The sequence below is a fragment of the Dreissena polymorpha genome, chromosome 9 (genome assembly GCF_020536995.1).
Source record: "Dreissena polymorpha isolate Duluth1 chromosome 9, UMN_Dpol_1.0, whole genome shotgun sequence".
Lineage (NCBI taxonomy): Eukaryota > Metazoa > Mollusca > Bivalvia > Myida > Dreissenidae > Dreissena > Dreissena polymorpha.
Window position 1 is genome coordinate 67,196,115 of NC_068363.1, and position 26,864 is coordinate 67,222,978.

The following is a 26,864-nucleotide window of genomic DNA, read 5'->3' on the forward strand; positions in this document are numbered from 1 at the left end:
TTAAAAAAATACAGTATGTATGAACTTGTTTGAGTAGAGAATGCCAAAAACGGGTTAACGTTAATAATGAACTTACATTAAATTCTACCTGTCGAAATAACAGATTATATTTTAAGGAAAATAGTCACTGGCAATCGCTTAGTTATCCCTTGCAAACCAAACACCTTTTTTCAAGATTTGAATTCACGTATTTTGTTCAAACTACCTTTATGTAAACCAACTTATGTACCTAATTTTTGCATAAAATACAATAGAAAGAGTGTATTTTAAGCACTGAAAATTTATGCCGATGTGTCAACCATATATTATTTGTTGAAAACAATATAAAAGTTATAATTAATGTTGTTATACACGTATAATCATCGCTGACTTTGACAGCATTATCATTTTATAAAAACACTAATAATTAAATATGTACCAAAGCAAACACTTATCAAACACGTAGTTTAATATTATTTTGCATCACTTACATTATAGTATATATACTTACTGGGGAGTGCACATGTGAATCAATTGCTAGACCCTTGTTGGTGCCAACTTAAAAATAATATGTACCAACAGGGAAATTATAACAGTGTGACTCAATTCTGAAAATAAACATACCAATTATATACACAAAGCAAATATGTGAATTGATAGTTAATGTGAATATCTACACGCAAAACAAATACACAAAAGTCTGTGTAGGAAATTATTGTAATATTTAACAACTATTTAATCAATTCTAGTGCGATATTTACGCAATAGTTTACATATTGGTAAATTTTTACTTTAAAATAACTATTAAGTACTCAACTGCAAGTCAGACACCTGTCATTCAAAACAAATTTTGTAAAATTGACAAAATATTCATTTGTATACTTCACATTGTAGCAGTAGTTTAGCAGTAGTTTTTTTATGTTATTTACATTTATCTTATTATATCTAAAAGTGTTTGTTTGTTATGCTTGAACAAAATGTTTGTTTCCATTTATCCGACTGAATTTTTTTGTGCCTTCTCTGAACGTTTAGCCTTCTAGATTGATTTGTTATCATGTTTGCTATATTCATTCATATTCACCAAGTTTGGGGTAAAAAATAACTTGTATAGTGAGTAACTCGTAGAAACTCGTAATAGAAAGTACAAAGAAACACTCTTTGGCCGAACTATATACCAATCCTAATTTGTTCGGCGATATGATTATGAACAAATATCGTTTTTGACTGAACCGTATTAATAAAACATTCAAATACAATAAGCACACATATATCGTTTTCGAAAAGAGTATATAGAACAAGAAAACACACAAAACACATGTGGCAACTTCATCCTTTAACGTATTCTCCTAAACGTGCATTATATGTGTTATATTTTTTTAAGTTAAAAGTCCCCGTCGCTTTTTTGTTTCAATTAAATTTATGCAAAAGTCTTTGACATTTTTCCAACTTCTGTTGTGAAGGTCATTCTCACTTTCAATACATGCAAGTAATGATTTTTTCCCTGGTAATTTACCAATTATCAAAAAACGATCTAAGTGTCTGTGAACAGCTCCTGTTTTCGTCTTCACTCCGTTGCTTTTTGGCTGCTTGTTTTGTTCTCCTGGTATTTGAAGTACCCTTTTCTGTACATGGATAAAACACCATATGACGTCGCTAACTGCCATGTGTAAGATATCCATATTAAATATATATACTTCAGTACAATTTTTCATAGCAAAATTACGACAAAAGCGTCCAGGTACTTACGGCACCTGATAATGACATCGATGTCACACGACAAATTTGGAAACATTATTTTGCCTAATGAATCAAACAATTACATGTAAGCAAATCATGTTCTAAGAAACATAAGAAACTTGGAGATACATAACTTAAATGCATTCACATGTGTATGCATACCTTTGTCTGTTATTTTTGGTTGACTGGTGCTGGGAAGAAGAGTTTCAAGGTCTTCAGTATTTTCATTTTCTGATAATTCAGAAGAATATTGTTCATCTGTCGTGTAAATCACAAGATCAAAAAATATATATAGTTTATAATATAACAATGATGGAAACAACCGAAGCACACCAAATAAATATGCAGTTAGTGCATTGAAATTGAAAAATTAGAAGTAGCCAATGTAAACCTTACTGAGCACAAAATGAGTGTACACTTTAAATTCCGCCTTACCTGGTCGTCTCCGATAAAAAAGAATTGCCTTGCATAACACAAGTATATTTCAGAAAATGTTTGTAATTCTTTTTATCACTTTAGGTAATCAAGTTCGGTAATGAGCCCATTATTAACATTAAGTTTACTGTATGAATTTAACACTAAAAATGCGACATACCTACAATACATTCGTCGTCCACATCAATATCGTCTAGCGAATTGACAGAATTTCTGGTAATTTGTCCACTTTCCATCATCATGAGCAGCTTGCTGACTTTGGCAACCTGCATGGTTCCATCTGGTTATCTGTAGAATTCTCTATGTACCCGAATGTCGTGACCAAGAAATTTAGCTAGAATGTCTATTTCATTTTCAGACAAGTTAAAAAGCCTAGTCATTGTGGCAATATGTTTCCTTAACTTTGTAGAACGAAGCCTTTTCGGATGTTCAGCTCCACAGTCAATTGCAATTGAACGTAATACATCTGTCCCACGAATATGCGATGATGCAGATTTTGTTGGGAAACGATATTTACTATTTAAACAGTTTGTTAGAGAATTTCTGCTGCGTATGAGCAGGTCGATATTTTCTTTCACCTGTCTTGGAAACAGTACTGCAGCTATTCGACCTCGTTTTGCAATAATCTCTGTACGGTAAAAATAACGGCACAGGTTTTTTTCCAGTTTTGTTAAACATCAATCTAATTCTCCATCGTCATTTGTCAATTTGTTTTTTGAATATTCTTCGACTGTCATTTTTGACACATCGTCTAATCGTTTCGATTAAACATAAGCAGATTTCAGACAACTTATGCCATGCTTGCCTTTTCTCGCAATCACTTGCTGATTCTTGTAAGGTATTTGCATGTGTTTCTGCTTCATGTCGTAAGTATTCAGACATTACTTTGACATCATTTGCCAATGGCAACAGTTCTTTCTGACTGTTCTGCTTAGCCTCATGAAGTGTTCTTAAGGCATTGGAAGACACGTCATCCGTCCAATTAATTTCAAATAGTTTGGAAAGCTCCTCAGCCCTTGTTTGCAGATCCTGGTTGTTTGTTTCGATTCCTTTCGAAATTAGAATTTTTAGACATTTCTGAAGCGTTGTGCCAATCTTTAAGGCTAATGATGGTGTAGCATAAGTATTGGTGTTTCCGTCGAAGCCTGCAACGTTTTTGCAAGATTGTGTAATAAATTTGAAAGCATCTGAATACATGAAATTCTCCAAAGACATTTCAACATTGCCTGGACAAGATCGCATGTCTTTCAGCAAGCTACCAACTTCTCTTAACTTCTGTCTAATATAATTGTGTTGCTTTTTATCATGGCCCCTTTTTGTACAGAGTTTTTCACCGAATGCAAGGATTGTATTATCACTTTTGACTTTGCGACTTATTTCGTCGTTTCTCATGGACTCGATTACTCGTCTTAAAATAGTGCTTCCTTCTTTTGATTTTGGTAATAGCAGGCTGCTCTCTAAAGCGAGTCGTTTTCTTGATCACGCCGCATTGTAAACTTACATTTTTGAGTGTGCCTCCACAGGATTTTCTTCGGGTAATACCCGTAACAGTAAGGACAAGGTCCATACTCGTCTGCAGCTACGCGTTGATTGTGACTTTGTCTGTATGACACAAATAGTTGTCCTTGGCCATCTCGCAATACTTTAACATTATGGAGATGGTTCCCTACGTTCCTTATTTGTTCATACATTTTTTTATTTTCTGCTGAATTTTCCGTATTTAATAGATCTTTCACATCTTGCCCATCTTTATGCTGCAAAAGCAAATGTTTTTTTTAGTTTTATTTGAGCCTTTTCGCAAAACATGCAATAAAATCTCTTATCGTAATGTCTGTATTCACTGTTATTTGTTTGAGCGATGGTGATGTTGGTTTTGTGTGCCTCTGCGGATGATTCGTCACGTTCACGAGATTGCAAGGATTCAACAGGAGGTAGTGTTGACGCTGTCTTCTTTTGAAATCTTTGAATGTTTGGTATGAGTTCGACAACTATCGACTCATCTGACGATGCATCGCCTTCTTCCGGAATATAGTCTTTGTCATTGTCACTATCCTGTAAAATAAAGTTGTTTTCCTGTGTGTGAGATCATATAAAAATATGAAAATATCACAACATCATAATTTGTTGTTGGTGAACTACATCCATAAAAATGTGTAAGTGTAACATAACACTTACCAGAATGCATGTCTTAATTACAGTTCGGTACTAGAGCTTGAAAAAAATCGGAACTATATATAATCTTAGATAAAATGTTTAAATGTGTGTACTGTATTGCAATCACAAAATCGTTATAAGTTTACGTACATCGATATCCGATGATTCACTGTTCAACATATTTTCTGCTGCATCTTGTGAATTGTACTCGTGTGCAGTGTCGCTATGTTCTTTAGTTTCGGTACTCTGCAACACAATTCAATGAGACAATAATAGAGTAAGATTCATACATCCACGTTACTTAGTATCAGTTGAAATTGCAATTCTTTAGTAGCAGCATTTTCAATTGATATCATCACTCATGTGGCTTTTTATTAAGATGTAGAAAATCTAGGTGACATGAGAATTTTGTGTAAATGTTTGCAACCGATGGTATAATACAAGTTTAATTAACCTTCGTCCAAAATAGTTTACTTTTGCTTATCTTACATCACATGTTTTATTTTTTGCCGTTCACTGTCATTGGGGAAGATTTGAAACAGATTGATAGCTTGTTTTGTCGACATAATAACAAACTGAAAAACACCCATAAAACATTTTTAAAGGTTGCATTTAAATGATCAATTTCAACAAAACGGTTTCAAATTTAACATATCTTTGATTATTTATCTTGAACGTATCAAGCTTGTTTAAAGATTGGCTGAATACACCGACGTAGCAAGTCTTAACATATACCAGGTTGTTCCAAACATGTTATCAAAGTTCGAAAAAGTATACAAGGAATATTTTTTTACAGATACTAATAAGACAAAATGTATGCACGGTTAAATGAAAGGTATTGTACTTCTCTGGACAAATGTGTTGGAAGAAAAAAGAACTGGTGAACGGACTGTGGTTCACGGTAAATCATGTATGTATTGTGCGGTGGTTGGTGTAAAATGAACTATCTTTTCTTACCCATGTCAGAATGTATCGTATAGCAAAATATCGAGTAGACGCTATTGTTTTTTTGTCGTTAAGATGAAATATCAACCAATGACCATATGTAACACGCAAGTTAAATTTCTTAATGTCTCAGAGTTTCATACACAGTAATTGGCAGCGTATAAGTCTTACACTGAAAATTAAAATTAATGGATAAGCGATAATTAACGTTTTTGTGATTATGATGTAGTCGATGTTTATAAACTACAGTGGTTAATACACATGCGCACCAGTTTCATTGACAGGTGTAAATTCTAAATTCTTTGTGTATATGAAGATTTTGAAAGACAAGTAGTTCAAAGTCACTACAACTGGTAAACAATATTTTATTCTTTTAAAATTCGCATAACATATTAATATAATGATCATCGACGTACGTGTTATGTTAAGCCCAAATACCAATTAGCATCACCCGGAATAAATATTGGCACAATATAATTTAAGGCAAAATTACGCCTATTTCACTGAAGACTAAACCAAACCAGAAAATACGCCTTAGTAGCTTCGACATAGTGAAATATTACAAACCGTCCCATCGACTTCTTCCGTATGTACGGATGTTGTTTGTCCTGGTTCCTGGCTGTCCGTAGATCTAGTAGTCATTGTGTTGCCTATTCACAACAACAATAAAAAATGGTATAACACATAATCTAGTCAGAGTTAAAAAGTTCGTTATTCATAAAACCATTTAGTACAACACATTGACATTAATTCCTTGTACACAAATTACATTAATTTCATGATATACATAATATGTATTTAGGCATGTGTAGTAATAACAAAATCACTAAGGAGCCATAATTCTTACAAAATGCTGTTTACAGTAGTCTGCTCTTGTTTATAGATTGGGGTCATGTTGGTAAAGAAGTACGCAAAAGATTAAAGCAATATGTCAAGGGACATAGAAAATATTTGAGGTGGTACGTAAACTGTAACAAAGATTTATCAATAATATGCATATTTTAAGTGGAAAAACGGGGCCATAATTCTTACAAAATGCTTGTTACAGTTGTCTGCTCTTGTTTATAGATTGGGGTCATGTTGGTAAAGAAGTATGCAAAATATAAAAGCAATATGTCAAGGGACATAGAAAATATTTGAGGTGGTACGTAAACTTTCACAAAGATTTATCAATAATATGCATATTTTAAGTGGAAAAAAGTGACCATAATTCTTACAAGATGCTTGTTACAGTTGTCTGCTCTTGTTTATAGATTGGGGTCATGTTGGTAAAGAAGTATGCAAAATATAAAAGCAATATGTCAAGGGACATAGACAATATTTGAGGTGGTACGCAAACTTTAACATTCCAACGTTCACGCTAACGCTCATGCTAACGCCGACGCCGGGATAGCTCCACTGTATATATATAGTCGAGCTAAAAACTGCCTAGAGCTCTACTTTGTTTAACGTATATTTATAAAATATATTCTTGAAATATGTACCGTAAAACAAGCTTTGTAATCAAATGATATTTATATAAATCGATCTTTAGAATTCGTCTTCCAGTATTACTTTAACGTTTACATAAAAGCGCTTTTTAATAGTAATTAAAAATTATAAACATAATTAAAAAACTTACCTTAGTTTAATGCGTTTGTTCGCTCGAAACTCCATTTTTCCAACTGACTTTCACTAAATGATATAAATACCGAGTGTATGATTTTTAAACAGCGCAACCGGGGAACTGTTATAAGCCTGGATACACACTCGATTGTAATATGGTGAAGATTTGTGTATATTTTGTGCATGCCACAAACCCGCTAATCGGGGAAGGCGTTGGATTTCTAATTTAAATTGACAGTTTGGTATTTCATTCACGTAGATTAGAGATTTTCGCCTAAAACCAACCGGGGAATTCCCCGGTTGGTAGGTGTTCCCCGGTTTGTTGGTGTGTATTCATACGATTTTCCCCGGTTGGTAGGTTTTACAAACTCACACACACACACACACACACACACACACACACACACACACACATATATATATATCATATTGAAGAATGATCATAGGTGTGATGTTGTCGCGAATCCAAATTCAAAGTGGATCAAAATATGGAACACAACAGAAAGAATATGTGCTTGCGGAAGTTAAAAATTGATTGAAATGTTATTTCATAAATAGTTAAAGCGAGACTATACGAATTTTATATGTGATTAATTGTAATATATTGATAAAAATATGTTACATTAACACAAAACAGGCAAGAAAAATTATACATTGAAGACGAATTTCATAAAATGCAGTAAAGACATATTAGCGCCCCGAGCCGATTGTGATGAAGATATTTCGTTCATATTTTCTACAACAACCGAAGCATTCGTCTTTTTAATAGGATCGGAGTTAGATTTTGTGTGTCGTATGAATAGATATCGTTGCAGGAAATTATCAAAGCGCTGAAGGCCCTTAAGTTGTTCGCTATTGCATTATTTAAGACGCAATTCATTTTTCAAAATTAATCGCAAGTTTGAAATGAACACACGTCATTCAAATTTATAAATAGTGTCATAATGCACGGGTCGAGCTTTGTGTGAACTTTTTATCATCCTATTCATTTCATAGAGATAACTTAAACAAAATAACAACAACATGGCCCTTTTTGGACGTTCTGAAAGCATAGAAAGTATTATGAAAATGGTAATGAGAACTGAATATATAGACAATTTGCAATCACCATCATATTAAATGAATATAGTTGGAATATCGAATACCTATTTCACTAAAAATATAATTTCATGATGAAAATTCCCTGTACAAAACTTTTTTTTTTTGACACCATATACAAATTCAAAATATACAATAAGATCATTGATGAAATAAATAAAAAATAAATATGCGAGCAATACTTTTTACCCACGAATTAGGTAGTCATCAAGACAGCCCGGTTGACAGGTACATTGTTGTGTATGCATTACTGGTTACCCGAGCAGTTCACACGGTGTAAACAACTCTGACCTAAACATAGGTATAGAGCACATTTTCGGCATAGCTGTTTTATTCAGCTTTTCATCTTTATGACTTTTACATAACGCCAGCGGACACGCATGCATATTTTCGAATATTTCATAGGCTGATTCGAGATACAACCTCTGAATTTTGGCTACATCACGTTGTCTGTGCTCAGCGCAAAGGATGTAGGACTGTTCAGTGTAAGGAATTCCGGACTACTCTCTGTATATTCAAACGACACAAATTGTGGCCCAGTTACAATTACGCGTTAAAATCCATCTCGCAGAATTTTAATTTTGCTTTCAAGATGAGAAAACAATCATTACCGAAATAGTATAGTCACGATAAGAGGAAAAACGTACTTGGTCAGCACGTCTGGAAATCGTTCCTGAACGCATGGATAGGCTGCCCTTATTTACAAGTTTGCTATTTTGAATTAAATTTTGTATCGAAAAGCATTGTGCTAAAATGTGCCATTTACAATTCGCAATTAGATTTGTAATGACCCTCGTCATGCGAAAATGGGTCTTATTCCATATGCGCCCATCATATTTATATATATATATATATAGCCCACTCAGCCTGCGCATCTCTCAGTATGGTCAGGAGATACATAATGAGACCATAACATATTGAGTGATTTTATAGCGAACAGAATCGACTCTGACCTGACAGCGCAAATGCACATGTTGGGTTTAAGAAACGCTGGCCGAAACGCATAAGACACATTTTCGCATGACGCGGCTATGAAAGTGTTTTAAATGTGTCGAAAGAAAACTGCGTTTAAATCAAATATTAACATACGATATATTTCGATGTTGAAGAAATATACTCATAATAAGGCATGTGAGGACACATATGATGTGCACTCCCGTAGTATATTTTTTATCTACTTACACTAATGTGTGGTTTGACAATGCTAACACACATTTCATGCGGTGAATATGCAACTTACAAGTGAAAAAACACACAATAGTTAAACTTTTGTTTTCATTTTATTTGTTTATTTAGAAAAGTAAATTGCAAACTTTATTTCAAGTCAGCTTTTACGCCAACTACCTTTTAAAAAGATATTGCTTGTTATATTAGTTGTTTTCGGTTTAAGCGATTACAAAGCATTTTTGAGGTTGTCTATAGTATGATTGTAGTAATTGGTGAACTCATGTCCAACGTTTTATAAATTGAGAACTGTGAATATAAACAATCTTAACCTTCTACTATTTCGTTGTTAGTACCCGTAAATACAAAAGATCGCCGCTATCTGTTGAGAACAAAAGAACGTTTCCCAGAAATTCCCTCTGTAGAAGCATGAACGAGGTTACGAAGCAGATCATTCGTGTTATATTTAATTGTTTGTTATATTCGGTTTTAGCGATTATGAAGCATTTTTGTTGTTGTCTATCGTATCCCTGAAGTTATTGTTGAATTATGTTTAACGTTTTATGAATTGAGAATATAAACAAGCGTAACCTTATACTATTGCGTTGTTTTCGCGAATCTATTAATAGCCTCAGATTATGACTGACCTGTACTACGTCATTAAGACGTAGCAGTAAGTGGACTATTTTAACAATCTCTTCCGCGACACGTATAATACAATCATTGTTTATTGATTCTTTTCTATAAGCTCCGTTCGTAACTATTCCAATTAACACGGTATTCACATAATATTTCGATTTGTGAATGAATATAGAGAATGAATGAATATGGAGAACTCAAACCTCTTGCAGAAATTATACAACTCTTTCTCGCGCGGATACGGCATGTTTGGCGGGTAGTAGGCTTTCCGTAGATAGCAGCAAACCGACTTGAAATTTTCAGCAACAACATTAGCTGTTCGCTACGCTACGTTACGCTACTTAAACAACTAAAAATGATCGGTAAAACTAAATTTAGATTCACATCGTACATGCACGATATACATGATGGCGAATTCGACTATACAGACATTTTCGATTTCAGAATTAAATATCTGGCTTATTTCGCATTTTTCGACACATGTTCCATTCTATACATAGATGGTGACGTCACTACGTTATTGTCACCTCTATGCTAGGACGCATCACATTCCCCTGGTTAGGGGATTTGTGATTCCGCCAAAATAGTTCCGCGTAGGAATGAATTATTTTTTTTTAATGAGAAAAACGGTGTTGAATATGTGTTTAAAATGGAATGTTATTTAAAGAAATTTTATTAAATTATGTTTAAGGGTGATTTCAAATGTCTATAAAGAAGAATTGCAATTATTAGAAACATGTTTATCTGTCTTACTTTCGCTTTCACAATTCAATCGTAAACATGGCAAGTCCAAGAGATATCATACTTGAGGTTGCTAAAAAGGGAGGATTTCCCATGCCACTCAAGGAACTGCAAATCGAAGCGTTACATTGTGTCATTGAAAAACGTGACATTATGGCTATACTCCCAACAGGTTATGGTAAAAGCCTGATTTACCAGCTGGCACCACTTATCCTTAAAGATTATTATAATCTACAGAAGTCTGTTTGCATCGTGTTGACACCTTTGAACAGTATTATGCAAGATCAGATCATTGCACTGCAAAAGATTGGAGTACAAGCCTGTTGTGTGGACTATAACTGTCAGGGTGGTCAAGCATTGTTTGATGATGATGGTGATGAAGGGGGTGCTAAATCAGATGGAGATGTAATATTAACGGTCCCTATGTCCGATATTGCTGATGGAAAGTTCACATTGGTGTATTCTCACCCTGAGGCGCTTTTAAGCACTGATATGGGGAAATCCTTGATACAAAATTTGGAGAATAAAAAAATAATTTCGTGCATAGCTGTAGACGAGGCACACATGATTCTGGAATGGTAATTGTTTCTATTATTTATACTGATGTTTAATACATATACACATGGCTGGTAGATTTAACACTTGAAAAATGGTGATTAAACAGTTACCTAATCCACCCCTGATCCAGGTCTCCAAGCCACCTCACCAACAAAATTTCACCTACATGATTATAGCCATTCACTAAGCAAATATGAAGATATTCAATGAGTAAGATATGTGAAATACTCCAGAGTTTGGCAGTTATTTCACCTATCTTGATTTTAAATTTGATCCTCAAACTGATCCTGGATCACATACTAATTCCAATTTCAACTACTGAAATGCTTGGAAAATTTACATGTGTATTCCGTTTGATATTCTGAACAATTAACCCTTTGCATGCTGGGAAATTTGTCGTCTGCTAAAATGTTGTCTGCTAAATTTTTAAAATTAGCATTTTCTTCGATTTTTTTTTCAAAGAATACTATCAGAAAAGCAAACAGTTTGGATCCTGATGAGACGCCACGTTTTGTGGCGTCTCATCTGGATCCAAACTGTTTGCAAAGGCCTTCAAATTCCGGTTCCAGCGCTCAAAGGGTTAATGAAGAACAATCTTTAATGAAGTATGACTGAGTTACGATAGTACTTGATCCCGATATAACTTTTGGCACTTGATCCTTTGTGAACATGGGGCCAGGTGATCACTTCAGGATGCATTTTTTTTAAAACAACACACACAACTGAATAATATGTGTTTATTAATACATAAAATACATATATAAGTCCAAAAGAGGTATAATGATAAACACAATAATGACATCAATAATGCTGTACTTTTTTATAATGGTTTATGATTATGACAATGATGGTCAGCTGACAATCATTTGAGACACTGCATACAGTTTTCTGCTCAACAACTCTGAATTGACACTTGTAAGAACTACACAGTTTTTAAAATAAGTTAAAACAGGGTCATTATCCATATTTTTTTCACTGAAAATCTTTCATACTGAAAAGAGCAAAACCATGGGATAGTATTATGGACCTATGTCTCTGGCTCATTTAACCTGACAGATAATTGATTTCCAATCCTGTGCATTTTATGTCATGTTTTTCTTTCACAAATAAAAAACATTCAATAATACAAGTTGACATGAGGTGAGGTAGCAACAATGGTAAGATTGAATGACAAAAGTCTAAGTAACACATATTGAATTTCACTTAAATAATTCAAATAAGACAGGAAATTTTACTAATAACACTATTTGTACCTCAATTTCATCAATATCAAAACAGTTTTATCATATACATGTACTTATAATTATATACACGGAAAAGTACAACACAAATTTATTTATAATATTACGTTAAAATATTATTCACAGTTAGGCTAAGAAAATAAACGTGTCACTCATGACCAGAACAACCAAGACTCACACAACTTTTGTCACTAGTGGCTATTTTAAAACATTATAATGAATAAATCATGCAAAACAAGTTAAAAGCTACACAATTTTTAATAGTTAACACAAATTGAAAATAAATAAGGAAGTGTTTGCATATTTCTCATATCTAAACAAGAGATGTGTTTGTCAGAAACACAATGCCCCCTATTGCGCCGCTTTGAATCCATATCTTTGACCTTGAAGGATGACCTTGACCTTTCACCACTCAAAATGTGCAGCTCCATGAGATACAAAATGTACACATGCATGCCAAATATCAAGTTGCTACATGTATCTTCAATATTGCAAAAGTTATTGCAAAACTTTAACCTACGTTAAAGTTTTAGGTTAAAGTTTTGGGACAGAATGACAGACAGACAGACAGGTTAAAAACAATATACCCCCGATCATTCGATCCGGGGACATAAAAATGATTGCATGAACAAGACTGACATATGCTTCATCAATCACATATTACTATGAGTGAAGTAGACCACTCTCCATTGCACATATGTGCCCTCACAAAAAGATTTCTCCTTTTAAAATACTTAACCTGATAATACAAATGCCATACTAGTAACTAATGTTTTCCAACAATTTTGGGTAAAAATATCCAGTGGAGTAAGTTCATATGGTGACAACTATTCATAGAAAGTTCTCACTGTTTTTGCTTCTGATATTTGGGTAGAGAAAAAATGGATGTTATATAGTTAGATGAAAAGTAGAATTCTTGTCTTTTTACATAAATGTAATAACATGCATTCTTATGTGATGCCATGGTTATAGGTCCAGTAAATGCAATAAAACTTTTTTTCTGACATATTTTAGCAATCAGACTGTAAAAATTGTAAATGGTATGACAATTGATACATATTTCTTCAACAATTAATATCAAAATATTGTGCATCTGGTAGAAGGAATTGCTGGTTGCTAAAATCAAATTTTTGATGGTCTGTGCTCAATATTTACACATGATTTATTTTACAGGTTACAAAACAATATTAATGTTCCATTAATATTAAGCGCCATAAACCATTTCTCAGACTTCAGGTGTGTTTTTTTATGTTGTTTTTTACACAATTTAATTTTCATGTGCACTTAAGTTAAAGAAGGATACAAAACTTTAGTGCAAATAGCAAAAAGCAAAAAAACCCACATTTTTTTCAATTTTGCAAAAATAAGTGTTGAAGATCTGACTACAAAAATCAATTTAACGAGTCCTTATTGGCATTAACAGCATCCCATATTAGTCTTCATTGTCATCAAAAGCAAGCTTATTAACTGCTCTGGAGCTGTGCCTGATTATAAAGTCCTTTAATTTGTCTTTGTTCACAGCACCAATCACATTTGATGAAATTTTCTTGAAAGGATTCATTTGTCTACCCTTCTGATAGTTGAAAGGCCTTATTTTTCGAATTGCATCCCCTAATCTTGAAATATCTTCTGATATTGACTTTCTGGAGTGTCTATCTTTATGTGTCTTGCTTCCTTCTAGTCCATTTACCATTGCACTGATTACAGGTGCTGCCTTCGATATTCTTAGCATAGCTTTATCACTTTTTCCGGCTCCAAGTCCTCTAATTACGTGTTTGACAAGACGAATATTATTCTCCTGTTCCATGTCTGCTGGTTTGTTTTTTCCTGGTCGGCCTTTTCTGTTGACCAACAATCCCAGTTTCACTCTAGCACTTTCAAAGTCTGACAACAGGCATTCAGTTTTAGTAAGGAAGTTGACACACTCAATAGCATACTTTGATTTGTAGGATGACAATCCTATAAACAGTGGAATGAATCGTTTCATAAGAATTGTAATCATGTCTATATCACCTGATTTTATTGCATCATTGAACATGATAAAGTCCATTGCAACTCTGACAATCCCAAGGCTGTATAAAAACACACCATCTTCTGCTTCTTCAGTTTTACAATCTTCAGGCACTCTTATGCGGACAGCTTCACCTGAAAGCCAAACAAAATTATTTTTACAATAGAAAAGCTGTCATCATAAACAAATAACTTAAAGATACAATTAGTTGTAATTTACCTCTGACTGATTAGACTGATATATGTTAAAAAAGCGAGTTTCCAATTAAAGGTTACACATACCAGGAAATAATATAATATTTTTGATAAAAAAAACAAAGAAAAATCAAGACGAGGCATTCAGTAAATGCACATGATCTGGATTGGATGTTTATTAGTGAGTTTTGTGAAACAAAGCCCAAATTAGGTCAAGGTCAAATATGGGTTTGAATTAAGAATTTATATTTAATTACCATTTATGATAAGATCAATGGTTTTCCCGACATCTTTTGAAGGCACCGTAACACAGTACAAATGGCCACTGCGCCGAAGGTATATTTTAGCATCTTTTGGAGCAGAGTATGGGCAGAACAGTGTATCCACCACTTTGGTCACTTGCTCCTGTAACCACTGCTTCTTCCCTTTGGTATTAGAAGTCTTCACTTCTTCCGGAACCAGAGACCCCAAGTCTGTCTTGCAATCAGCCCCCCATCTTTCACAAGCTAACTCTATCACAAGAGCTCTGAAAAGATGTAAAATAATTAACAAACAATAAAATAAAAGCTACAATGACAGGGCCTAAGACATTACTGTTAATTGTATTACTCTGAGCCATCACCAACTCTAACGACCCTGTGTTAGCCCTTATACTAAATGATGAAACCACTGTGTCAACATTTATTATGTTGAATCGCTGGTAATAGCAAATGGCAAACAACTACAGTCATGCATAACACTGAAGTGCCAATTTTCTATGTAAATCTCTTAATAGGCATTCAAAATATATTTCTATAATTTTGCTCAAGCAAGAACCAACACAGTTAACGGATTTTATGATGATAATGTTAATTTATAATGACAGCATATAAGTGTACAAACCTAGTGACAGTAATGAGGAAGTCTTTGTGTGATTCATATCCATTAGCCTTAACTTGACCATTAACGTTTGTTCTATGAAGAATTGCTCTGTACTGGGCAAGTGATCCCTCTTCACGAGCTGTTTCTGGTATGTAGAAGGTTTTGATGATTTTCTGAAAATACATAACACACATTTTGTTTCATATCAGGGGACAGCAGTTTCGACAAGACTTCAGCAGAATAGGTTCTGATCTCTTGGCAAGGTTTACTAACATTCCTGTTCTCGTGTTCACTGCTACAGCTTCACCAGATGCTCAAAAGAAGATATGCGCAAGTCTTCAACTTAAAACTCCAAAGATAATAGCAATGAATCCTGATAGACCAAACATTAAATATATTAAAACTGAACGACCGTCTTCTTCAAACACACAAGACCATCTGGATGAGATCCTTACTCCTATGGCTGAACAGCTTATCAAAGAAAAACATCAATATCAACTTACTATCATGTACACGGACACATATGTAATAAGCTATGTCTATGCTTTCTTTGAGAAAAAAATGGGTGACCTTCAGTATGTGGGAGATGCCGTGCCGGAGAACAGACTTTTTGCTCAGTACCACCAAACATATACAGAAAAAATGAAACGACACATAGTCAAAGAGCTATGCAAAGAAAATTCGAAGATCAGACTCATATTTGCAACTGTAGCCCTTGGAATGGGACTAAATGCACCAAATATCAGAACTGTTATTCATTACAAGCCACCAACTTCCATCGAAAAGTACTTCCAGGAAACTGGCCGGGCCGGAAGGGATGGATTACCAAGTACGGCAGTTATGTATTATAACAATACTGACATACGAAGAAATCGACCAGGAATAGAGCGGCAAATGATACAATATTGCAAGAACAGTTCAAAATGCATGAGACTATTAATGCTGGAATGTTTTGGATATTCAAAAAGTGAAAATATTGATAACAACTTGTGTTGTAGCATTTGTGATAAGAATCTTCAAACAACAGTTGCCTAATACAAAACAAGAATTAGCCTATATGAAAACTGTCACTATAGAGATACCATTCACATACCTCTAACAAGTCTTGCTGAACATGAAATAGTTCTTCGATGACTGGAGACAACTGGTCAAACCTCTCTGTTCGACTGTGAGTACCAGATCTCAGAACGCGTGCCGAATCAAATGTTACCCGTGTCAGCTGATCACCACCCAGGGGAATACTGGCCATGTTGTTAAACTCATCACCTGAAAATAACCAAAACAAATAATTAATTGTTGCATTTTATTTGTTTCATAAAAATACTAATTTGTTTCAATGCACATTATTGTAGTATTTTTAGTTGTTTATGTTTTCTTTACCGATATACAATATATTTGGTATGCCTGATGTTTAGGACACTGTGATTAAAGAATTTAAGTGTTATGTGCGTATTTTTCCGAATAATAGAGACACTTATAAATGGAGAAGACAATTAACTTTTTTCCTTGTTTTCGCTCTGTTATTGTATTCATAAATGAAAACTTTGAGCTTTATGTATATAAAACAAAAATGCTTAATATGGTGTTTGTGAAACAGAAAGCCAGTAAAACATTTTCATTAGTATTAGCAATAATAAATACCATTTCTGACACAAATATTTTTGTAGAATGGGAATAGTGTATAACATAATGATGTATATTGTAACTAAAAAGAGTTTCAAACAGTTTATCAAGCAACTAAACTGTAATATGTTGCAACATATTAGGGAAAGATCTAGGATCCGATATGGTACAGGGTGCTGCATAAAAGGAGCAGGGTGGAAATTTGGACCAAAAATTTTCTTTTAGTTTGCTATATCCAGGGTACTCATTAGTCAAATGCATGTGATCAAGGGTTTAAAGCACATCTGCTGCATTTTTCATTAAATATTTGGGAAAATTAAATATTTTCATAATTTTTTGTTGGCCAGAACAGAGGGGCAGGAGGGAAGAACAAAAAAGGAGCAGGTTGCAGCACCCTCCTGTTTTACTTTAGATCTTTCCCTAGACATACATTGTATATAACTAAAGCAAAGCAAAAGTGTGGCCGTAACACATGCTTATTACGTCATATTTTACTAGTACGCGAAGCAGGAAAGTGTAAACATCGTTGAAAATTTTAAAAATCCATGTAAAGTATCTTATTTTTCAATTGACTTTAATGAAATTAAGACGAGACTTTTGAGCCGACACAAAAACCCCATAAAAACACAAACTGAAATTGATAAAAACGGACTATGTAAATATTTCAACAAAAGCATGACAAGTTGTGCACATTTTCCTTCTTTCTGGGGGAATTTGTTTTCAAATTAGGGAAAAAATAAACCTTTGGGGTCAAATTTTCGGCCTCAAAAATATGCCCTGTAAAGAATATGGAAAAACAACAATAACATGAACTTGGAAACTGTGGTCTAACTCAAACTAAATACCTCTCCCAGCAGATGTATATAATGACTCTATGGTTCCTAATATAGTGTCCATTATCTGAACACAATTAGGTAATGACTTTGGGTCTTTCATGATCACCTAATTAAAAAAAATCCATGTAGCTTAGTTCTTAACTATTTACTAGTATATATATATATATATATATATATATATATATATATATATATATATATATATATATATATATATATATATATATATATATATATATATATATATATATATATATATATATATTCTTTAGGAAAATATCTAGGACCACTTAAGTTATACAGGGTGCTGCTTAAGTGTTAACCTTTTAGTAAACACTTATTATTAGTAAATTCATTTGCATAAAAAGACAAGACTGTGTATTTTGGTGATTAGTTAACATGGCAACATAATTGGTGTATTTTTAACATGTCCATTATGCTGCTGCTACTTGATTATATTGTTAACAGGTATTTGATTAAAAGAATATTCCTATTTTAAAACAATTTTGCTTGTTGTTTGAATAATGTTTAAGTGTGTTTTATTCTAGAAAGTGACCATTTTTCCTACCAAAAAGCTGTAGGGTTGGTCATTTTTGCAAACTACAATGTTTACAGAATCTCAATTAACCAAAAAGTCAAAATGTGATTTTTGACCACAAGACTGATTTTCCCAGCTGCGGTCACATATAATGAAGTTAATTGTCAAAATGTACAAAATTTTCATTTAGCCAATTCCATTATTCATTAAATCATATTTATTTGTCCTACTTACAAACATTGGATGAACTTGTGATGGTCTATCAACCACTTGTCTGTATATATGGTCCACAAGACGAGGTGTTGCCGTAGAAAACATGGACAATGGCTGTATTTCTTCTACCAGTATCCGCATGACAAGCTGAGTACATCTTTTCCTACGAATAAAGAAAATCAAAGCGCTGAAGGCACTGAATTTGTTCGGCATTGCTGTTGTATAATCTTAGACGCAACTCAGTTTTCAAAATTATGTAATAGCTTTTTATATCGCAAGTTTGAAATGACCACAACCCATTCAAATTTATAAAGAGCTTGTCTTAAAGCACTGGTCAAGATGTGGGTTTTTTTCAAATCATTAATAAAAAGCTTTAAGCTTCATTTTAGGAAAACAGGGCTTAATGCATATGCATTAATTGTCATCCCAGTACCAGAAACTCTCTTTAAACAAAAAACACCACAATATCAGAAAGTGTCGTCCTTCATTAGCCTGTGCACATTGCACAGGCTAATCTGTGTGCACAGGCTAATCTTTTATGACATGCATTAAGCCCCGTTTTCCTTGAAAGCAGCCAATATGTACAGATTTCAATGACAAACACTAGACTGGCCAATGTTGTCTTACAAGCTGTTAAATACTTTTGAATACATACACACTTTGTAGTGTACCAGTGGAGACTATAAACAGGCAGATGCGGTGGATAGGCTAGGATCGTCAGCTTAATTTTACTGCAGTTATCCATACAGGTAGTGGTAACGGTTCCTAGCGTACTTAATGCAGACTGACTTGAAAAATTGTCTCTACATTATTTGTGAGCTAACACTCACATATAAAAAATGAACATTACCTTATGTAATTATCTGAATTGAAAATGTATTGCTGGATTACAAACAGAAAGGTTGCAATTCAATTAACATGGTTAACTGTTTCTTATTGTTCTTTTCTTCACTCACATGTTGTATTTGCGCTACTTTCAATCAAGTTGAAAAAATAAATGAATACCTTAATGCTTCATGTTCGTTTGAAGACAAGAAGAAGATGGTAGGGTCAGGTCCTTGGGCAGTTATCTGTTTTGGTTGTGTGCTCAGTCCTTGAAGATCTCTTGGGTCAAATCTGTCGATAAGGATCGACCAATGAGTGTAGTGAAAATCTCTGTTTCCACTACCAAGCCTGACCTGTGGAAAATAAATTCATATTGCTCCTGTTGAATGTACAGACTCTATCTGTTTTAATTGTTGTTTTCTCATTTTTTTTATCAAAATTATTCTTATATATTAAATATATATTTATATATTAAATATTGTTAAAGTGCAACAAATAGTAAAACATTGATAAAATTATACAGCTTAATTAAAGTTACAAACATATTAACTTCCTAACCTGATAAGCTTTTATGTGCCCGTCAATGTTATCAACTGTGATTTTGATGGTTTTCCCAATAGCCAAAGCAGAAACTACATCCCGACCATTTATTTGTCCAAGGTCATCCAACATTGGCAGCTTGCTTTTTGTAGGTATTGACATTCCCAGATTGTGTAAAAACTCCATGAGCTGGAAATGAAATTTGAAATCTCAAGCATTGTTTGATATTTAACAACACTTAAAGCTGCACTCCATAAACTCTAAATCAATATGTTTGACATTGGCATAGGTTGCTTTGAACATAAATGATTTTTATTCAAACTAAAACTAATTTGTATTAACCAAAAAATGTATGTTTGAAAGTTCTAGGGTACATGTATGACTAATTGTACATATATGTCCGTTTTAAATTGGTAAGAGAAGAAATAGAAACCTTATCTACAATGTAGACTAGTAGTTTAATATATATATATTTATATAAAAAAGCCATCTATGAAGCGTGACTTTAAACTACAGATACATCACAGGCATTCATGATAACCATTGATTGAATCTTCATGCACATTACAATTATGTTTTAATACCGTCATTATGTGCACATTTTTGTATGAAATTATAACAGACATTTAAAAAAAGTTCACACAATAGTGTGAGCTGTTACAGCAAAATGGAAAGAACATGACTGCACATATAATACATTGTTAAATATGATATAAATTTATAATAAAGTACACATACATAATCCAGAATGTAAATGCCAACCATTCCACAGGCTTATAAACTAACATTTTGAATCCATTAGCCCAAAATTTTTCTTTTAATCTGTTTGTGTAGTGGATATAGGAGTTATCTCTGAAATTTTACTAGCCCATCACACATTTTAGGGGCCATGGCTAATTTGGGCTAAAGCTAATTTATATCCCTGTTACATGTTAATGTTTTAAGGCCAGAATAAACATACTTACTCCATTCCCTGCATTATATCTTATACATGATGCAGCAACAGCTTTTTGAAAGGCAATTATGTGGTTGTTCCGTAAGTACATGCCAAGTGCATACATAGCTGCTATGCCATGTTTTTTCTCTGGAACTGCAAGATCCATTGGGCAAGACAGGGTTATCAGAAACTGCAACACCTTCGGACATTTCAAGTGCATTTCTTTTACAATGTCACTGAAAAAGGTTTCAGGTTCTAGTTCTGACACCTTTGTCCTTAAAACACTTTTGTCTTTTGTTCCACAGATCCTGTTTAGTTCTCCAGATAGTCGTTGCAATAAACATAGATATAGTCTTTCATTTACAGAAGGGAGATCAAGAAGTTTTTCCAAAACAGTATTAACACTTACAGTGTCTTTTGATGATTGTTCAAATATTGTTATGACACTTTTCTTTTCGTTAACAGTAATTTCAGGAGGCATCAGTATTTTCTTCTTATGAAAACTGTATGGATTATTAAGATCTACATTTTGATTTACGGTTGTTGAATACAAATGGTCAAGGCTTTGTGTTTTTGTTTTGCTTGGTATACCAGAGTATGAATGATCAATGCTGCCTGATTTTGGACTAATAACTGAATCAATACATCTTGATGGAGATGGAGATGGCATCTTAAAAAGTGCCCTTGAACTTTTTCTAGATTTTACTGGTACAGTTGTGTCCTTGAACTTCTTAACTACTGGAGAAACAGAATGCATAATTAATCTCTTTGTTCTATCCTCACTCTTCTTTAGTTCTTTCATGTTCATTTGTAAATTCAACTTCATTTCTGATAGTTTGTCCAATATTTTCAAACATGTGTCACAAACCAACAGATTTTCATGTCCTACTTTCACAAGGTCTTCAATATTGCAGCCCAGACATTCAAACTGTTTTTTCAGTAGTATGGATCGCATAGCTACATTTCTTAAGTTTTTTAAATGTCCTTGAGATGAACGATTACAAGTTAGACAGGCCCTCACTGACTTTACTGGAGTTGCTGTTTCCATGGCTACAAAAGACAATAACATAGTATTAACAAAATCTGAGCATGACCTTTTCACAGGCTTGTGGTCTTCAAACTGGATATTAACCACCGCATGCCAAATCAAGTTTGTTAGATAAACTATATACAAATGATGTTTAAGCATACACTTAATACAGCATAGTTAAAGCAGGGCTTTTTCATGCTGATTTTATAGCTGTTATTCAGTCATATTCCCAATGGCAAAACATACCTTTTTTCCAAAATCCACTAAAAACATTCCCAATGGTGAATGGATAGTTTCAGTTTTCAAAGTATAGAAATAAAAAGATTTTCAGTGTAGAAAAAGGACTGGTAGGTTGAAATAACCATTTTTCTGATAGGTTTTCAGTTTCTATTTTATAACAATTAACTTAGAAATTTTACTAATAATATTTACCCAATTTAGGGTGAATTGACACTTCAATTCCCAATTTCAAGGGTATGGGTCATGTTCCCAAAGTAGGGTATACCTAAGGTAAAGGAATAAATCAACAAAGTTTAAGCAAGAAAGCTTTTGTATTATGCTTACAGGGGGATAAATGCAGCAAAAAGTTAACTGGAACTGATTGAATTAGTTATGTTTTGAAATGTGAATATGGATATAGGAGGCTTTATAATTTTCAAATAAACTTTTTGCTGATTGATAACAAATGCCATGACAATGTTTTGAAATACTAATTATATTATTATTATGTAAATGATTTTTAATAATTCTCTAAAGGGTGAACTTTAATTGGCTATTTTTGACAAATAACTGCATATGCTGTCTTGCCTAATCTGTTATCATACAAAATAAATTTTACCCTTTATTTTTACATCTTCTCACATTAACACTAAATCCCGAAAGAATTATCGTGGTAAAAAAATTCAAAGTTTTTTGCCGGGTTATTCTAACCTGGTGGACTGACTGTACAATATCATACCACTTTCGGAGACTTACATGTAGTACCACATAAGAATATGTGTTCAAACCTATGAAAATGTATAAATGCTTTAGTTTAGAATAAAGGTGTGATATACATGTTGAGCAATATAGCAACTCATTTTGCTGTAATAAATTATTTTACAATCTGAGAAAATAATTACTAGTACATGGGAAAACATCTTCAATTAGCATTAATGTGAAAATACTGAGCAAAGGCCTGGGATTGAACCCAGGACCTCCAGAGTGGTAGTCAGACACTTTAACCACGGCGCTAAAGATCTATCCCAACAACAAGGCTGTTGGAAGTGACCTTATTTCACTACACTCCTCCCCCTTTTTAATGTTTCAAGGCCCGCTACAGCATGTCTTGCATCCGCATGGCCCTCCCAGACACCATTGAACAGCTCAGACCCATTCCCGCATTCACAGTTCTTTTTTGCCTCGTCGCCATTAATGTGAAAATACTGGGCTCAGGCCGGGGATTGAACCCACGACCTCCAGAGTGGTAGTCAGACACTCAAGAGCTAGCCCAACAGCAAGGCTGTTGGAAGTGACCTTATTTCACTACAGCTTTAATGTGTGTGGTTCATTGTTGTAAAATACTATATAACATTACTATGACATTGACACCGACAGTTAATGTAATATATCAAATAGCTTTTTATTGGTGATTTATCGTATTTCATCTAATTAAACTTACAGCCAAACAATGCATGCAACAATAAATAATAACTACAACTTACATGATTGTAACTGACAATCAGTATACTCATATATTGTTACCTTGAACGTTGACAAACTGAGATGATGTCAATCGGCAGCCATGTTGAAAAAGTAGTGCTACCCACAATTCCTTTCGCGATAGTACACAGGTCAGTAAGACCGGTGTGTACACAATGACACATGTTCTTCTTAACTATTGTTTTAATTTATATTAAAATATATATATAATAACTTTTTTACACTTTTTATATTAATTCATAAATATTTGACAAAATCGTATAGTCTCGCTTAAATATAACGATTATGTGTTGTGGTGGAGCTGGGGTGCGGATTATAGGCCAGTTCATTGTTATTGTTTTGATTCCCGATTTTCGCGCATGCGCAATGCACTGGTAGTCAAAAGCATTGCTTGCAGCTAACGCAAAGCATATGGATAACGAGACTTGTTTAGTCAATAAATCGAAAAGAAACTAAAAAAACAACACCTAAATAATATTTTAAAAATATCATGTTTAGTGCCAAAAGAATGCATTAACACATTTATTTGCATTTTAAAAGAACGCGTCATTAGCATAAAAGTAATTAAGATTGTCTGAAGACTGAACGACAGAAAATTCGACGCAACAAAGAGCTCTATGCATTAGCCGTATAATTATTTGCAGAAAAGCTTCGATAAAAATAATGATACATCTAATTATGAAATTATCATTGCATGCGTAAACTAGAATAATAAAAAAATAGTGATAGCTAGAATTTGTCAGTGTTTCATTGAAAATAAACGTACTACAAAGCCCTATTAAAAGCGAAGTTCATGACGGTATTTACATGTAATTTTTATTTGGATGGGTGTTGTTCAGAGAATGACTTGAGGAATATTAACATTCAACTGAAAAACACAACCTCACATGATGTAAATTGAACTGTGTATTCATGTATTTTGTAAACTCGTTACTAGTGATCGAGTATGAGTGACAACTATCTAACATTTAACACTCACGCACAAACACACACACACACACACACACAACATAATATATATACATATATAATATAATATATACACATTGTTTCATTATTATTTACCCCCATTGATGTCAAACGTAATTTCTTGTTTTTATGATGTATTTCGTGCATTGCCGTAACATTACATCTTCATACGGAATGATGTATTTATAATTAACCGATGCCCGCTAAATACGTTAAATATTTTTTATTTACATTTTATGATTCATAAATACTTTATTTTTTTTATAAGTAAAACGGGCTTGTATCTTTACCGTATTCAATTTCCGATTGTCTATAGACTTCAAATTTGTACAATAATTATGTAACATATGTAATTTAAGCAACTGTTAAGTATGTCGGTGGTAAATTTATTCAACCAAATGCCTAGTTACTTAATACTACCAGAATGAAGACATGGTGGCATCATCAATTGCGTTTAATGACCAGACTGTCATCTGCCACCTAGTGTGATTTATGACACCATGTTGTTGGTTAGGTCTGGACAATATCTGATCAAAACGAGATAATCGGATTAGGCAGAACAAAGGGGCAATTAAACACCGGAATACAAAGGCTTAAACGATTTTAAGATTGATGCAAACAATCAAATGAAAACTATTGCATTTAATTTAATTAAATGTTTATTTAATGTGTCAACATGTTAGTTTTCCCAGACCAGGAAAAAGGTCCCTGCCCAGACAAATACCATTATGGTTAATTTGTAAATGTTTTTTATTTGGATTTGCTCTATTTATTCATTGTGTTCAATCTTAGTTGTTTCAGTAACGTAGAACAACTTGTTGGCATGTTGAAAAATAAAATCTAAATATAATCGTTTAAATTTAATCGTTCACGCTCTATTTCTCCCCATTGATTGTATCTTTCTTTTAACTACCAATATAGCCCGGATGTAAACACGCAGGTGCGCGTGACGTCACGCGTGAACTGGTCTATAGTAGCAGAAGAAGTGGTGGTGAAAAGCCGACAAAATAAACTTTAAAGAAAACGGTTAAAAAGGTGTCCGTAATTTGCGTATTTCTACATAATTGTACAGAAGTATTAAGTTCCAATGACTATGTTGGAACATAAAGCCTGTATATATATCATCTAATCTAAAGTTTCACTTCATATTTGTTAAATTGTATTACTGTTAAAAATGTTATTAAAATGTTCGGAAAAATATTCTGAAATGGAATAGAATACATATGTTTATTATCGACATTATCACATACAATATTTTTACAGAATAGTGAATATGTTCAGATCAATAACACTTAATCGTAAAATTTCAAGTTACTTTTCAATTGTCAGACCAATAGATAATAAAGATTCTTTTGTCTTTGCTAGACAAATGGGAAAACAATTATCTCCATAACTTATGTGTATCATATCAAATGTGTGAATTAACATATATATATACACGAAATTATAGTGATGCCAGATATAATTTTCTTATCTTTACAATTGATGTTTCGTCCGAAATTATTATTAGCAGTCTTTAAAATCTTTATTTGCCGTTGTTTAAATTGCACGCATAGGGAAAATTGATTTATTATTATCAATGCTATTAAAAGGCAACTACATAAAGTTCATACTAGATAACATTGTTTCAAATTGTTTTGTTGGTTTAAGGAAGACAGATCACAGATAAACCAAACGTAATTGTAATACAAGTGGGGGAATTCGTCTAAGATAGTAATGTATAACTTTCTGCGTGCTCTTCTTTTTCTGTATAAACTATATCAGCTCAATATAATATTCACTCGCGATGAAGTAGACGAGTGTATACTTGAATTACTACGTTCTTTTCGGCCGTCTCCCGGCCTTTCTGTTTGTCTGTTTACTGCTTTGTTGCGGTCCAGTGGGAGAATACTATTTGATGTGTATTGCTTTAAAGTGGCGGTAGAATTCATTAGCATTGTTACTTCAGCCGAATTTTATTAGCCCCAGTGCGGTTCTAATTGCCATATATCAAGCCTTGGCACATTGGCACTGTATTGGCGGTAAATCGGAACAAGAAATTGTGTCACGCGATTAATTGTGATGCCTTCTAATAACATTCATCAATTACTGACATGTAATTTGTTGAACTTAATTATTGTTTTTCTTTTGCACCCGCTTTCCGAAATGTGTTGAGTTATTTAATTGATCCATCCATATATAATGGAGTTGGTGGCGTAAACATAACAGACAGACATTTTATTTGTCATAACCAATTGCAAACACCAACAGTTTTGTGAGTACATTACCGTATCATCTGTTATATCTTAAT

The 26,864-nt window shown here is 33.4% G+C and overlaps 1 protein-coding gene and 1 long non-coding RNA gene across 3 annotated transcripts in view; both read right to left on the reverse strand.

Moving 5' to 3' along the window:
- LOC127846514 (uncharacterized) overlaps window positions 1-7,222 on the reverse strand; it is a 7,894-nt gene extending 672 nt beyond the window's left edge. Inside the window, exons 1-6 of one of the 2 annotated variants that reach the window (XR_008033536.1) lie at window positions 6,872-7,222; window positions 5,818-5,900; window positions 4,456-4,551; window positions 2,312-4,203; window positions 1,879-1,947; window positions 1-1,601 (exon numbers count right to left, since the gene is read on the reverse strand). The exon at window positions 1-1,601 is cut by the window's left edge and continues 672 nt beyond it. This is a non-coding gene — a long non-coding RNA (uncharacterized LOC127846514). Of the gene's footprint in view, window positions 1,602-1,878; window positions 1,975-2,311; window positions 4,204-4,455; window positions 4,552-5,817; window positions 5,901-6,871 lie in introns of both variants that reach the window. The other variant, XR_008033535.1, reaches the window with a different exon arrangement.
- A 6,506-nt stretch (window positions 7,223-13,728) lies between these two features.
- On the reverse strand, window positions 13,729-23,754 carry LOC127846126 (uncharacterized). The gene is made up of 10 exons (XM_052377302.1): window positions 23,648-23,754; window positions 20,903-21,924; window positions 19,956-20,126; window positions 19,578-19,750; window positions 18,594-18,735; window positions 17,831-17,927; window positions 16,456-16,628; window positions 15,384-15,535; window positions 14,759-15,027; window positions 13,729-14,441 (listed from the first exon to the last, which is right to left on the reverse strand). Exons 2-10 carry the CDS (start codon window positions 21,920-21,922, stop codon window positions 13,729-13,731), a joined length of 2,910 nt encoding a protein of 969 aa, XP_052233262.1. The 5' UTR covers window positions 21,923-21,924; window positions 23,648-23,754.
- Window positions 23,755-26,864: the final 3,110 nt, after the last annotated feature.

What these genes read in the sequence shown, in the direction of transcription:
- LOC127846126 (XM_052377302.1), bottom strand. Translation starts at nt 21,922, where the DNA reads ATGGAAACAGCAACTCCAGTAAAGTCAGTGAGGGCCTGTCTAACTTGT. An exon ending in CACAAGTTCATCCAATGTTT is followed by an intron (nt 17,928 to 18,593) that starts GTAAGTAGGACA and finishes TTTTTTAATTAG; the next exon opens with GTGATCATGAAAGACCCAAA. An exon ending in TTCCTCATTACTGTCACTAG is followed by an intron (nt 15,028 to 15,383) that starts GTTTGTACACTT and finishes ACATCTTTTCAG; the next exon opens with AGCTCTTGTGATAGAGTTAG.